Genomic DNA, 15,685 nt, shown 5'->3' with positions numbered 1-15,685 from the left:
GTCCATTCGCCCAGCTCACTAGAGGGCCTGGGGCACAGGCGTTCACAAGCTGATGGCAGGGGTAGAGAGAGAAAACACGAAACACAAGGAGGAAGGCAGCACGTCGGAGGGTCCTGAGCTGTCGTCTCCTCTGCAGACCAACGGTTCAAGAGCTTCGTCTGGCTCGTCTGCCCTCACAGTTTCCAAACCCTCAAGAATACAAACAACAAGAAGTTACATTTTTTCTTCTTCCATTCTTAATTTACATGGAATTCCAAACCATGGAAAATCAGAGCCCAAACAGGTGACAAAGAAGCGTGCTCGGCACCCCGACATCCTTGAGGGCAGGTTCAAAATCTCTTGTCACACTTAAAATAGTAGAAGACACAATCTCCAGGAAAGTTCCCGTAGAGACTCACGTGTCAGCCCTCAGATGCTGTAACGTTCGTACCAGATCCAAAGGCAGCCCGCACGTTCATTTTCTGCCCATTACCCTCCCAGCTCAGCAACTGCTCCCCCAGCAGCTGGAAAAGACTGGTGTTTATAAAGGGCTTTGAAGATGGAAATTAATGCAAGTGCTAAGATTATTATTAGCAACATTTCAAATTGGCTACTTGGAATTTGTGGCTGTACTTGATGACATTTCAATTAAGTTTCTAATTTTTCTAGTCAGGGGCAAAGAGAATAGTTTTGGCCCCAAAGCTGAAGTCACGTCTGTCTCCCAGACGGCAATGCTCAGTACGCCTGAGCTCCGGCTGACGGGGTTTGCACACGGGCTCACTTTCTTAAGGCTTCCACAAGTAGACGGGAAACAATACCCACTGCCCCTTTGTCTCCTGGAGCTCAGACTCCCCTCCTTTCCATGAGATGTCCCCACCTCCTTCTATGTTAGCCCAGAAACTGATCACTTCTGGAATCTAAAGAATACAACAAAGTAGTGACTACAGCAAAAAAGCAGCAGACTCAGAGATTTAAAGAACAAACTAGTGGTTACCAGTGGGAAGAAGGAAGGGGGAAGGGCAACATGGGGCTGGGAGTAAGCGGTACAAACTATCAGGTATAAAACAAGCTACAAGGACATACACAGGGAATATAGCCAACATTTTCTAACTATACATGGAGCACAGCCGTCAAGAACTGTGACTCACTATATTGTACACCTGTGGCTTGTATAATATTGTACGAGTAGACTTCAATTTAAAAAATAGCCTCCATAGTAAAAGTCTGATTAAAAAAAAGAAATTGATCATTTTTGTCCAAAGTTGGTACGCCTCTTTCCATTTACAGCTTAGATTTAAAAATGAGAAATGGGCTTCCCTGGTGGTGCAGTGGTTAAGAATCCGCCTGCCAATGCAGGGTACAGGGGTTTGAGCCCTTGTCCAGGAAGATCCCACATGCCGCGGAGCAACTAAGCCCGTGCGCCACAACTATTGAGCCTGCGCTCTACAGCCCACGAGCCACAACTACTGAGCCCACGTGCCACAACTACTGAAGCCCGTGTGCCTAGAGCCCGTGCTCCACAACAAGAGAAGACACCTCAATGAAAAGGCCGCGCACCACAACAAAGAGTAGCCCTCACTCACTGCAACTAGAGAAAGCCCAAGGGCAGCAACGAAGACCCAATGCAGCCAAAAAAAAAAAAAGAAAGAATAATTAAAATAAATAAATAAGAAAAACGAGAAAATTTTTAGAAAACTTACTGGTTTAAACTAAATATACTTGTTCTTTGTAACGAGTTTTTTTTTTTTTTTTTTTTTTAATGGCTGTGTTGGGTCTTCGTTTCTATAAAAGGGCTTTCTCTAGTTGCGGCAGGCGGGGGCTGCTCTTCATCGCAGTGCGGGGGCCTCTCACTATTGCGGCCTCTCTTGTTGCGGAGCACAGGCTCCAGACGCGCAGGCTCAGTAGTTGTGGCTCACGGGCCCAGCTGCTCCGCGGCACGTGGGATCTTCCCACACCAGGGCTCGAACCCGTGTCCCCTGCATTGGCAGGCAGATTCTCAACCACTGCGCCACCCGGGAAGCCCCCTTGTAATGAGTTTTTAAAGTTAGAATGAGCTTGCCCGAGTAAGAAGTCATTTCAACAAATTTCCACATGCTGTTTACTCAATTTTTTTTTTAGTTGTTTATTTACTAACTAATTTGCAAAGTTCCAATACCTAAGGTGGACCATGAGAACTTCTCTTAGTAACATCTACGCATACACCCACCTGTATCTTGGAGTTCACGGAGATACCTTGTCACCTATTTTGTTGTAAATGTGGTTCACAGGGTTTTGGTTTGACTATCCAGTTGCTTGGTTTTAATGTTGGGATTTGGAAAGATTAAAAACTATGTCACCACCATCCTTTACCTTCAACATTTTTAAGACAAGTAATTCCTACCTATGATGATGTACCCAGTCAAATTATCCATCAACTATAATGTCAGAGAAAAAAAACATTTGTAACATTTACTTTCTATGCACCCTTCCCCAGGAAGCTACTGGAGAATATATTCCAGCAAAATAAAGAAAGAAATCAGGAAAGGAGACATTATGGGATCTAGAAAACAAGCATGAGGGAGAAGGAGGGAATTCCCAAGACATTGAAGTGAAGCCTATGGAGAATTCACACAAAGGCTGGGGAAGTCCTGTTTACAGAAACAAAGGGACAAGAGAAAGCAGCTTCCTAGTTTTCTGAAATATGTCCATAAAGAGAAGATGAAGTGAAATGATGTTATGTGATGTCAACGTGACTTGCTGGGGTGAAGGTACAATCTATCACAAATAATGCTGATTTCTAATCATTGTCCAGCTCCTACTTCAGATACCTTGTGATTTTATTTACCTTGTTGGAGAGGAGCAAAAATCTAAAGTTTCTGCTGAAATAAATGAGAACAACAAATTGCTTTCATGACTTTACTGGCATTTTCCAGCATCACAGACGTAGCTTTTTTTCCTGAAAGGAAACTGGAATTAAAATAATCAAGCTCGGTCTTCCCTGGTGGCACAGTGGTTAAGGATCCGCCTGCCAATGCAGGGGACATGGGTCCGAGCTGCGGTCCGGGAAGATCCCACATGCCACAGAGCAACTAAGCCCGTGCGCCACAACTACTGAGCCTGCACACCTAGAGCCTGTGCTCCACAACAAGAGAAGCCACCGCAATGAGAAGCCCGCACACCCCAATGAAGACCCAATGCAGCCCAAAATAAATAAATTTATTTAAAAAAATCTCTTTAGAGGGGGAAAAAAGAGCGGGAAGGGTGTAAAGAATAAATAAGGAAAGAGAAAAGGATTCTTAGCAATTTTTCATTTATTCTCACCAAAAAATAATGCAGAGAAAATGGGTAGCCGAGAAGCAAAATTAGTCCTGATTAGGCTCATTTTGGGACAAGCACCCCTTTGCCTGAGTGCCCACCGTGAGGCATGAGATGGGATGGGGCCCCTCTGGGTTTGGGCAACGAATACCTCACTGTAGAGGGGAAGGGCCCGGAGACAGTGGTCATTCTGGGATTCAGTCTGGACCTGCATCTGACACCCCAAGGAAGAAAAGGGCCCAGAGTGACAGAGGAGACAAAAACCTCAAGGACACAAAATGCAAGAAGGCACAGTGTCTCGCGATGGGCCAATCAGACCCAAGTATGACCAGGAATCTGAGGACCTGGCAAAAGCTTTCATGGGAGAGCTCATGCCAGCGCTATAGGCACGGTTCGATCCTGCTAATTCTTTGAGACTGGCACTCATACTATTCACGTATTTTGGATTAAGACTGATAATGAAATGAAACTTTCCACTCTTTGGTACCTGTGTAATGAACACGTTAAGCTAGGCTTTTGAAAGTGACTCGGTGTCACTGCCCCACCGCTCCTCCCGTGTGGAGGGGGGGCTACTTTCCATGTGAAATGGTCCAGCAGAGCCTCGTGGATGGGGTGACCTCGAGCTCACTCCTCACCGTCACAGGCACTGATTTTCTCCACATGTGCTCAGACCACAAACTGTAAAGCCCTCCCTTTATTCTGCTGTATTAATGCTCAGTGGCTGAAATAGCACTTTAGGTGTATTGGCTCTTTCACCATTTACTGAGCACCTTTCTTGCACACGGGATCGTACTGTGCCGGGGAGGCGTCCTCCACACCCTTCCCACGCAAGCAGGGACCGACATCTAGAGCAGCAGGTCTCAAACCCGCTGTATCCGAGAGCTTTTGAAAAACAGGGATGCCTGGGTCTCACGCTACACAGACTGAATCAAAATGCCTGGGCCAGGGGAACGGGTCCTGGGAAACAGCTAGTTTTTTAAAACTCCCTGGATGATTTCAATCAACAGCTAGGGCTTAGAAATTAGTTTTGGACAAGTTAGTAAGTTAACTAAAAGTGCCATTAAGAGGCGAAAGGAGGGACTCGTCACTGCGTGGGAAGATGTAGGGGAAGGTGACACTCAAGTGTGACTGCAAGGATGAATAGGACTTGGTGGGACAGACAAAGGATGGGGTAGAAGATTCCAGACAAAAGGGAGGAGGGAGGTGAGTGGGAGCCTGTAGGAGGTACAGGAAAGGATTTCTGCCAACAGAGAAGTCTAGGACCAGTGCACGGAAGGATGGCACCAAAATAACCCCAGACCCGTGGGAACAGTGTCCCAGGAGAGGGGTACGGATGTCCCAGCACCTGGATGAGCAAGGACGCTCACCTGAGGCCATGCCCCCTTGTCCAGGACGTACCCTTCCTCCCACCTGAAAACAAAACATGGAAAACCGAGACTGTCATACAGAGTGAAGTCAGTCAGAAAGAGAAAAACAAATACCATATGCTAACACATATATACGGAATCTAAAAAAAAAAAAGGGTTCTGAAGAACCTAGGGACAGGACAGGGATAAAGACGCAGACGTAGAGAGTGGACTTGAGGACACAGAGAGGAGGAAGGGTAAGCTGGGACGAAGTGAGAGAGCGGCATGGACATATGTACACTACCAAATGTAAAATAGATAGCTGGTGGGAAGCAGCCGCATAGCACAGGGAGATCAGCTCGGTGCTTTGTGACCACCTAGAGGGGTGGGATGGGGGGGAGGGAGATGCAAGAGGGAGGGGATATGGGGATATATGTATACGTATAGCTGATTCACTTTGTTATACAACAGCAACTAACACACCATTGTAAAGCAATTATACTCCAATAAGTATGTTTAAAAAAAACAACCATGGAAAACTCACACTTCCCTGTTCTGTGTTTTCAGCTATCAGTTTTGGGTTCAGGTTTGTTACCTGCGGTCCCAGTAACAATCACTGCTTTAGACTGTCTCCACAGGAAGGCCCCACTTCTTTGCCCCTGCCCCCTTATTTCTCAGAGGTCTTCTTCACGTGGGAGCCCAAGAACCAGGAGCCCTGGCTCCCACCCTCATCCCTGCACAGTGGAGGAGGGTTAGGGCAGGTGTGTGTGAGCCTGTGCATGGGTGTGGGTGGGCGTGCAGCTACTGCAGATCCACCATCTGGCTTCAGTTTGGGGTTTGCCTCCTGCCTGTGCCTCCTACTTGCTCATACCACCCTCCACGGGGAAGCAGCCATGCTGTGTGTGGGTCAGGGGAAGGCCCTGATGGCCCCAAGCTCATTAGGATCCTTCCATCCTCCACGGACACCTACTAGCCAGGGGTCTGCACTTAACCCAGGCCTAAGCCAATCATCTGATGGCATTCCACCATCCTAGTAACTGACTGGCCAGGAATGGGCAGAGGATGTGGCCGGTCCAATCAGAGTGGAGACTCTCTTTCCCCTTGGATGGGAATGAAGAAACACACAGGCCCTGGAGTTCCCACAGCCGTTTCACTGTGAACTTCCTGTGATATTGTCAACATACTCAGTCATCGTTTGGTGTGTAAGGTAGGTTATTTCTGAAGATGACTGTTCATAGGTTCTCTCATCCTTTATGTACAAGGCTCTGCCCCTCCCCCTTGAATCCAGGATGGTCTTGGACTTACTTTCCCCAATAGAATGAGGGAAAGGTGATGATCCGGAACTTCCAAGCCCAGACTTTCAGGGGCCGGGCAGTGTCCACTTTGACCCTCTTGGGATCCAGCTGCATGTAAAGAAGCTCAGGCTGACCACCAAGTACGGAGAGAGAGGCCACCTGCTCCCAGCTCTCCATTCACCCAGCCGAGACACTAGACATGTGACTAAAGCCATCAGAAACCCCCAGGGCCCAGCTAAGCCCCCAAAAGAATGCAGATGCATGAACAATCCCAGCCAAGACCAGGTGGAACAGAGGAACCTGCCCCCAAAACACAGTCCTGAGAAATAATAGCTCACTGGTTTAAGCTCCCAAGTTTGTGTGGTCTGTTACACAGAAACAAATAACCCACTCACAGAGTGAGTCGGACTTGATGTTACTTTAATAGAGTCCTAACTGGTTTGGTTCCATAGGTTTATTTTTTTATTATTATTATTTTTATACAGCAGGTTCTTATTAGTCATCTATTTTATACATATTAGTGTGTATATATCAATCCCATGTTTCCATAGGTTTAGAATTAGGATGCTGTGAGCCGCTAGCAACAGAAAATCCAACTCAATAAGGTTATTTATTATCTCTCAAGACGTGAAATCCAAGTTAGGGTAGTGGCCCAGTGGTGTCACCAAGGACCCATGCTCTTCCCATCTCTCCACGCCGCCATCCCCACTGTGACGCTGTTTCTGTCACATCACGGATGCAAGACGGCTGCAAAGCGCCAGACACCACATCCAGACACACAACATCCAGCAGGAAACGAGGAGCATGTCCTCTTTATGTGCCTTTTTACGAGTGAGGAGACTTTTCCCAACAGCAGGATTCACTGGCTTAAACTCGTTTTAAACCAATCACAAGAGGAGGCATGGAGTTACTGAGATTAGCTTACATGGACCAGTTTATCCCTAGCCACGCAGAGGGGGGATACCTGGACCAAGGTGGGTTTCTGCCAGCAAGGACGAAGAGGGCATGGCTGTGGTCACCACAGTGTTTACTAAAAGATGAAATCAGCATTGACCACTGAACAAAACAGGCGTTCCTGAAAGGCACACAGCCTTTATCCTGTGGCTTTGTATGATCTCTGTCTGTGTCCTTCTACCTGCCCCCTGCAAATGTCACCGTTTGCAAGGTGGTAGGCCAGTCAATGTCTGGCTCCAGCAGCCAGGGTCCTGGCAGAAAGCAGAAGGTGGTCCTGGGAGGAGATGTGGAAGACCGCACGGCGACAGGCCCACCTGCTGCAGTGTGATCATGCTTCCACGACCCACCAGAGGTGCTGTGCCCCAGGGCCCAGCTGACACCGCTGCCTGGCTGTAGGAAGCAGGGGGTGACAACTGTCACCCATTCGGGTAGGAAGCATGGGGTGACAACTGTCACCCACTCATTCGGAGCCTGACACGAATTGATCCAACAGAAAAGAAAGCTGGGCAAGCACTGTGGTCACCGAAGGACACAGACACTGACAGGCCAGGCTGCAGAGGAGGGAAGAAAGGCCCCAGCCTCTCTGCTTGGTCTCAGCCCACAACTGACGCCCCGCTGGTGAAGATCCACTGATGATGGCCATGGGCCTCCTGGATGCCAAGCAGGAGAGAGTAGATTTGGTTGGAAAGTGGAGAATCAATGAATTAGGTGACCAAAAACGAGCATTTTACTGAAGAAAAGCAGTTCAGAATCCAGATAGTTTAGCCATGACCACCATTCACTCCCGCTCAATCCCAGGCTTCTGTATCTAATCCCCAAAGGGTCCAGTGGCTTCTCTTCCACGACCAGCCAGGGGGACACTCAGTGGCGTTCCTCCAGGGGCAGGAGCCCCGCTCCTGGCCAGCCGCCAAAGGCGTTGTCAGGCCCCTCTGGTTTCACAAGCTGTGGCCCGTGGCAGTGAGAACAGACGCTGGAAACAAAGTGCATCCATTAATTCAAGGCTGACTGTGATTGAGAAGAGATAGTTCGTTTCACGTTGGGAAAACAGAAGCATTCCCTGGGATTGAAATCAAGGTGTCTGAGAGACGCAAGGGTTCTCCGTCTGGTGCCCAGATAACGCACCAGCGCGCGCCCCCGGGGGCCTGGAGGCCCGGAGCCCAGAGCTCCTTCCCGCGGGCCCGGCTCAGCCTCCGGGTGACCGCCTGGCGCAGCCGGGGACGGAGGCAGGAGCTGGACCGGCAGGACCGAAGGGGGCGGCCAGCGGGGCCGGGCTGGCCGAACAGGTTCAGGGCTGATTCCAACCCCTCAGCCCTGCCGGACTGCAAGTGCCTGTGACTGTCGCAGGTCTGGAGTCCTTGGGCCAGGGGCCCAGGGCGAGGGAGCCGGCGGGGTTTCAGAAAGAAGCGGGGATCCTAGGTGGGAGACGCTGCGCTCACCTTCGCCCCAGCGCAGAGGAGCTGCGCGACCAAGCCCCGCGGGTCCCGCCTCGGCGCCCCCTCACCTGCCGAGCAGGCGGGCCGCGCGTGGGGCCGGCGAGCACGAGGGAGACACGGGCCGGGTTTAGCTGGTCTCCGGCCCAACCTGATCCCGCCCCCTCCCCGACTCCCCGCGATCTCGCGCCCGCCCTCGGGCCTTCGCGGGGAGATAGACGTTTCCGGCCGGACCCAGTGCTGGGCGCCCAGGGCCCGCCGTCCAGGCCCCAGCTGCGCGGCCCGCACCCCCGCCCAGGAGGCGGAAGCAACAGGGAGCCACGCCCCCGCCCTCCGCCCCCGGGTCCCCTCGGCGGCCCTGCGCCGGCGGGGCGGGCCGGGAGGGGGCAGGGCCGGGGCGGGGGCGCTGGGCGGGGGCGCGGGCCGCGGGGCGCATGCTCACACGCGCTCGTGACGTGCGCGCGGGGACCGGCCTGCCGGAGGCCGGGCCGAGACGGCGGCGGGCGGAGACCGGGAGCAGAGCAGAGCAGGGCAGAGCCGCGGAGCGGAGAGGAGGAGCAGAGCAGCAGAGCAGCGGCGGGAGCGCCGGCCGCCGCGCCCCCGAGCCCGCAGCCCCACCGCCCGGGCCTCGGCACGCGGGCTCCGGTCGCCGAGCGGCCACCCCCGAGCCGGCCGCCGCGGGCCGGGCCGGGCATGAGCGCTGAGGGGCCGCGGCCGCCCCCCGCACCGCTCGGCGCGCCGAGGCCGTGACCGGGGCGGGGCGCGCGGCCGCACTCGGGCCCGGGCCCATGGGCGCGCCGAGCCCGGCTCGGGGGCGCTGAGCGGGCGGGCGCGGCCGGAGGAGCCATGGACTGCAGCCTCGTGCGGACGCTCGTGCACAGATACGTGAGTGCTGCCGGCGCGGGACCGGGGCCGGGGCCGGGGCTGGGGCCGGGCGGGACAGGGCGGGACGGGCCCTCCGCCCCCGACCCTGCCGCGGCCGCCGGCCCGGGGCCGCTGAGGGCTTGGGCGGCCTCGTGCGGCCGACCGCGCCCCGGGGGACGGCAGGACGCGGGGTACCTGCGGAGCTGGCACCTGGGCCCCGACGGCGCGGGCGCCCACCCGCCGCGCTCCTCCCCGGAGCCGGGCGGGGCTGCCGGGGCAGAGACTGCTTAGATCGGCGCGGGCCGGGCTGGGGAGGGATGCTCGGGCTCGGCTTCGCCTGCCGGCTCTGCCCCAGGCTTAAGGGACAGGGAGAGGGGCGCCCACACGGAAAACGGCGGTGGCTTTGCTCGTGAGTTTGGTAACAGCACCGGGGGGTTCGGAAGTGAAGTTTGGGACCTTTGTCCCGAAAGTAACCAATCAGACCCGAGGCCGGCGGTTCGGGGTTGCCCCGGAGTCTTCGCTCCGGGAGGCGCGTGGCGACGCCGGGCGTGGGCAGGGGGGCGCGGAGGGGCGAGTTGGGTTTGTTTCACATCCGCCCGAGGGGAGCCGCGTGCGGCGCTGACGCCGGCCCCGGGGGTAGAGGGGGTGCGCGCAGGAGAAGGAAACTGGTCGCGTCTCTGGCACAGGCCCCCCTGTCCCCCGCGCGCACCGCCGCCAGTCACAGGTTGGAAAAGTCGCGCGCACTGAGCTTTCCGCTAGAAGAGGGAACGGTGGTGGGAACTTGGTTTTTTCTGGCTGAGGAATTCTCTTCGTCAGTCATTCACATTTATGAGCTTTCTTCGAGGAGGCCTTGGCCGCAGACGAGAGTGTTTCTCTTCATCCAAGGGGAACGTTGAATCAATGCCTTCCCCCGAATCCACTCACTCACCGGAGGACTCAAGGGTCAGGGGAGCTTGGGGCACCTTCCAGTAGGTCCCCTGGGGAGGGCGGTCTGCCTTCCAGTTAGTGGGGCGAACCCCTCTGGGATTCTGGTTAGGGCCGGGAAGGCTTCCCGTGGGAAGGGCCCTGTCCCCTCAGGGATTCTTGAGTCCATCTTATAACGTGAGTGTAAACATCAGGGTCACCTTGGTGTCTCTACAGTAGTAAGTTCTGGAAAATCAGGTAACAGTGGCAGTAGGTAACCAGATGTCTTAGAGAAACGCTTGGCGGGTCCCAGACATTCTGATCTCAGGCTTATGGCCCACGAGCGCGGAGCCAGCGTTAACCTAGGATGTGCTCACTAGTTTTCCAATTAATTTCTATTCTCTTCCAACTCTAAGACTCTGTGATAGGAAGGAGAGTTGAATTGTGAGCGGTAATGCGGTCTCTTGTCTACGAGAGGTGAAGGGCGGGTGGGCCACCCTCCTGCTCAGACCGGCCGAGGCCCACCGCCTGGTGGGTCGTCCCCTCCCTCCTGTTCCTGACCCCTTCGTCCTCGGAGTCGGGCAGACAGGTGTCCGAGGTTTGTGCTTTTACTCCCTTACTTCCTCCAGGCCTTCAGCTGTTTCATGTCATATCAATCTATATAAATCTTGGTGTACCTTATACTTTTTAAATTCCCCTTTGCTGTGTTATTAGACTTATTTTTCTCAAACCTAACTGGTAAATATTCTTCAGTGAACGTTCCCAGCATATATATTTGGTAATGTCCCTGGAATCCAGTTATGGGATGCTATTATTATTTCTTTGTTTCTCATTCCACATCTTTTTTTTTTTTTAACAGTCTGATCAGTTGGCTACTTCACCATATTCACATACAAAACCATTCATTTCTATGATATTAAACTCATGTCTACGTTATTAAACTAATTTGACTTTTTCCAGAAACAGTCAATCTGTTTCCTTATAACTGGATTATCTTTCAATATGTAGGAATTAATTATACTTCCTTTTGCTAGAGGGCAAAGAAAGACTCTGGGATTAAATATTCATATTTCCTTGTGGTTTCCGTATATGACGTATTTCATAATCATGAATAAAGTCATACCCTGTTCCTATCTGGTGTTCACACAGTCAGAATTTCTAGGACAAAGAAACCTTTTCATGATGATGCCTGAGGGCTGCCAAAGATAAAGGAGTCCTTGGAAACCATTGCTGTGGGTATTTTATTCTGGGTTAATTCCAGAGAGGTAGAATAGGCAAATGAATGAGAGAATTCCCTTCCGGGTTAGGCCAGGTATATGCCAAAGCTGGCATTACTGGTCGTTTGTGAGCCTGGACGCATATAAGCCACGTAGAGGTGCGCTGTACTTGTAAATGGCAAAATGCTTCTGCACCTCGAGCTTTTAAAAGAAATGTTTAACGAAGTGGGTGGAGAACTAGTGTTATCCTCTTAGAAGAGATGTGAGGTGGGAAACCTAGAGTCAGGGAGTTTAAATTCTGAGAGGAACCTGCAGAGTCTCCGGGAGCCCACCTGGGTGTGGACCTGGCCTGCCCACTTTGAGGCCGTGTCACCCTGGGCAGGTGGCTTCACTTTTTCTCTGCCTCGGTTCTCTCATCTGAGGATGAATAGCGGTACCCGTTGCAGAGGGTTATTGTGAGGATTAAATGAGTTAGTACAGGCCAGGAACTAAGAGCAGTGCCCGGCTCTGCGGAAGTACTCAGCACACGTGTCACGACTAGCCGTTAGCATAACTTTGCCCCCGGTCACTGGCCGGGGGAGGGCAAGCACCTCTGTTGGTTGCCGGCCAGGCCTGTCAGTATGGCCACCAGGGGCCCTGGGTGCCCTGCTCTGGAGCAGCGTGTAGGGCTCAGATGGGATTCGGGAAATTTTAAAACGAGGGGTGCCAAAATGCCGCAGGCCCGACGAAAAGCCTGCAGGCCACGTTTGACCACAACAGTTATTTCCAGGCCAGGAGGACCACCTTGTCAAGACACTTGTCTCCTTCTTGCCATCCACGCCTCACATTCAGGAGATTTGACTGTAAAGCTTAATTTTGTCACGTTTCTGGCGTTTGTTTTTCGTAAACATCATTGGTCGCTGGAGAACCTCAGGCGTGGCTGTGTTAGAATGCTTTACACCTTCTTAAAAATTCACTGTTTGTATGCGTGCACATGGGTCTGCTTTGGTTTGTTTTTTATCACCAAATGGTGTGTGCCGTGGACCTCAGTGCCCACTGATGCTGCCCTACAGGCGGACCCATCCATCTGACGCAGATTGAGTTCTGAAAACTCTGAGTGCCGCCTGACCTGGGGTTGCCTCTTAATGGTGCTTCCGACATGGGGCCTCCGGATCTGCCCCTGGAGTCTACACCGCAGGACACTAAGTTAAGCCGCTGGAACCACCGGGGCCTTCAGGTATTCGAAGTAGGTGACCCCTTAGGCTGGCCCCAGGGCTGTGCTACAGTGTTTGCGCAGGCCTTTCAAAGCAGTCTGCCAGGTGTATAATTTAACCTTTGTGTCCTGGCTGCTCAGTTCCTTCCATTGTCCTTTCAAACCCTGTTGAGTGTCTGTTGGGGACAAGGGACCTTGACATGCTTTTCTTTCGTGCCTGAGGGTAGGTTTAATAACCCGAGGGGAAAAGGGGGTTTAGGTGACTGGGTTTTGCTGCAGTCAGTTGCATTTCTAGGGACAAGCGCACTGTCCTCAGTTTACAGTTGGCCAAAACCACCTGGAATGCACTGAGCTGCCGCTCAGTACGCAGGAAGGCCTCTGTTTACAGCTGTGCTGGGCCCTGAAACGTAGAGACGTACTGTTCCTCGGTGCTGGGACCACATGTTCCACTGGCAGCAGGGCTAATCAGAGATGCTTAGATCCCCAAGTCCCAGACTTACAGATGCTTTTTTAACCAAGTTAAATGCCGGCAGAAATGCTATTTATTTGCAATGAAAATCAATAAAAAGCCATTTTTACAGCAATATAAACTCAACAAGATTGAACAAGGGATTGTTTTTGCATTTACTTGACTCCTGGTATCTGAGAAACAAGATCGTTGTTTGTGGAGGTCAAAAGTTCAGCATCAGAGCCTAACAGGCAGCTTGAGACCTGGCCCGGCCTCTGACCGCGAGGCCTTGGGCGTCTTCCTGCTTGAAACGAGGCACCGACTGCGGCTTCCTGGGGGGCGCTGCCAGGATGGGGAGATGCTCCGTCAGGGGGCCTCTTATTTGAAAGGTGAGCCCTGGTGCTGCTGGCAGCCCCAGCTCCTCAGAGGGACGGCGTCTGTTGCTTCCTGGAGAGCCTCTGGCCCCGCTCCCCCTGCGGAGGGTGTGGAGGGCCGTGCTTGCCCTGCACTTGGTGGAGAGCGCAGCGGTCCTCAGACGGGGCACCCCTCTGCCACCGGCCCACGCCTGTGGGTGCTCTTGCCGCCCTTCTGGTTCGGGGCAGGTGAGCCCGCTCTGTAAAGGTCTGTCCTGCAGCTTGGGGTCCCCCGCCCCTCACCCCTCCTTCTCCGGAATCAGCAGCGTCTCCCTTTTAGGGTGACGTCACCCAGTCCCTGTGGCACTCAGCCATGCCTTGAAATCGCCTTTTTTTTTTTTGAAAAGCAGACTTTCTTGACCCCGCATTCCCCTCCCATGATCTCCCCGCTTCCCTTTCCTTCACAGCCACGTTTCTGTAATGTGGCATCTCGGTGTCCCTCCGGTGGGCGTGTCCGTCCCCATCTCCATCGTGTCCGAGGCGGCCCCGCCAGGGGTCGCCTTTCTGCCCTCACAGCTGGCCTCAGCGTACTTGGTGCAGGTGTTACCAAGTGCAAGTTCGTGTGCCCGACGCACCGCAGCGTTGGAGTTCGGAGCAGAGAGAGGTTTATTGCAGGCAGGGCCGAGCAAGGAGAACGGGCGGCTCGCGCTCAGAAACCCTGAACTCCCTGACGGTTTTCGGGGAGAAGTGTTTAAAGGCAAAATTGGGGGTGAGGGCGGCAGGGCGCGTGACTGTCTTCTGATTGGCTGGTGGCGAGGTAGCAGGGCGGGGCTCCAGGAATCTGTGCTCGGCCTGAAGCGGCTGGGTGGGGTCTTGGTGCCTGCAGAAGAGCTCCGAGATGTGGTGGTGTACGAGCCTCCAGGGGACCCAGGCCCCAGGCTGCACTGTCGCCCCTCCCGTGTCTCTACATCCCCCCCACTTCCCCGATAGCAGCTGTTGGAGTCTGCCCTTTGGAACCCAGGGAAGGTCACGGACACTGAAACGTTTTTCTTACAAACAGGAGACCGGGGACCCAGAAAGGATTTGTACCCGGAGGGCCTCACAGGGTCCTGCTGGGTTTCTTAGGCGCGGCACACGTTTGGTGTGTGTTCACCAATGCAGCCTGAGCCAGACAAGGGGCAGACAGCCGGACCCCCGTCCCTGTTCCTGTGGCGTTTACCTTGGGCAGGGGGCGCCCAGAAGTGCTGTCCCAGGGCGCTGGGCAGTGGTGGGTGCTGGAGCTGGGGCCGCGAGGCTCGCTGAGCTGCGGCATCTGGCGGCGCGTCCAGGCAGAGAGGAGGGCCCAGCGGGTCAGCTGCCCCTTCACCGGGGTCACCCCGGGGGCCTGATGCTAGCGCCCTCTCCCTCCCCATCAGCACCTTGCCTGGGGGAGACCTGGAGTTCCTCCTCTGTGTCCGCAGATCCCGCGCAGACCCCACGTTACCTTCTGGAGCCCAGCCTCCCTCCCGCCCCCCCCTCCCTCCCTCCCCTCCCCCCGCCCCCGTAGGCCCGTAGGACCGCTCCTGGGACACAGTCAGCGCTCCGTGAGCATCTGCCCCAAGACTGATTACGCCTCTTATCATTGCTGTTAACAAGACCCTTGAAGAAGCTGCCCTTGGATGCTTCCGAAGGAAACCGTGGCGCTTCCAAGGACTTGAGTGATTAATGATACGGCAAGCTTTTGGATTCTCTTTCCCTGGTACATTTCACAGAGTCTTAACAATGTGGGAAAAGCCGGGGAAGGCGTCCGGTCCCACCCCCTCACTTAGTAAACACTAAAGGGGAGGAAGTTAAGTCCCCAAGGTCACAGCCCGCGGTCCCGCACCTCTGGTGCGGACGCCTGACTCGGGGGTAGCTTCCGCCGTGCTCTGTCTGTGGCTCGAGGGCTGGTCCTCTGAGCACTGGGCTCCCGGGATGTGTCTCCTCTTTTCTTGCGTCCGTCCTGCGGACCCCGGGCCTGGAAAGGACCCTCTCCCGGAGCCTCGTCATGAACGAGCATTCTTAGCTGGTCCCCGTGAGGCCTGGACCCCCATCGCACAGAGCGCAGAGCTTTTTGCGTGGATGCTTTTTGTTTTCTGGGCAGGGGTTTCCCAGATTTGCTAGGTTCGCAAAGGAGTGCCTGCCCCAGTGAAGGCTGAGAACCTTGTCTGAAGACACAGGTAGGGAACCGGCCCTTTGGTCCCTCTGATGTGGTTGTGTCAGAGCTACTTGAGTGTCTGGCCAACATTTGAACATGGGTGAGTGTGAGCAAGTATCCAGGTTTCCTCGCTTTTTCATAAATGGTGTGATCTGGCAGTGCCGCGTTGGGTGGCTTCCCGGGACCACAGCTGCCCTTCACGGAGGGTCCAGCGCTCTGTCCTATGGCTGCCCT

At 54.1% G+C, this 15,685-nt stretch overlaps 1 protein-coding gene and 1 long non-coding RNA gene across 6 annotated transcripts in view; one reads left to right on the top strand and one right to left on the bottom strand.

The window, feature by feature from the left end:
- Positions 1 to 6,363: 6,363 nt before the first annotated feature.
- Positions 6,364 to 8,604, bottom strand: LOC103007849 (uncharacterized). Its single transcript, XR_452402.2, has 2 exons — positions 8,305 to 8,604; positions 6,364 to 7,838 (listed from the first exon to the last, which is right to left on the bottom strand). It is a non-coding gene; the product is annotated as an uncharacterized LOC103007849 (long non-coding RNA).
- Positions 8,605 to 8,722: 118 nt separating this feature from the next.
- ATP11A (ATPase phospholipid transporting 11A) overlaps positions 8,723 to 15,685 on the top strand; it is a 124,753-nt gene continuing 117,790 nt past the window's right edge. For 2 of the 5 annotated variants that reach the window (XR_009005880.1, XM_057532690.1), the window contains exon 1: positions 8,724 to 9,183. Coding sequence is in view for 4 of the 5 variants with exons in the window: in XM_057532690.1 (XP_057388673.1) it covers positions 9,145 to 9,183 (39 nt within the window). In the remaining variant the exon portion in view is untranslated. Of the gene's footprint in view, positions 9,184 to 15,685 lie in introns of all 5 variants that reach the window. The other 3 variants (XM_057532689.1, XM_057532691.1, XM_057532692.1) reach the window with 2 other exon arrangements.

This window comes from Balaenoptera acutorostrata, chromosome 18, assembly GCF_949987535.1.
Source record: "Balaenoptera acutorostrata chromosome 18, mBalAcu1.1, whole genome shotgun sequence".
In the NCBI taxonomy this organism is placed as follows: domain Eukaryota; kingdom Metazoa; phylum Chordata; class Mammalia; order Artiodactyla; family Balaenopteridae; genus Balaenoptera; species Balaenoptera acutorostrata.
The sequence above is the reverse complement of the archived record's forward strand: the minus strand, read 5'-3'. Positions and strand labels throughout refer to the sequence as shown.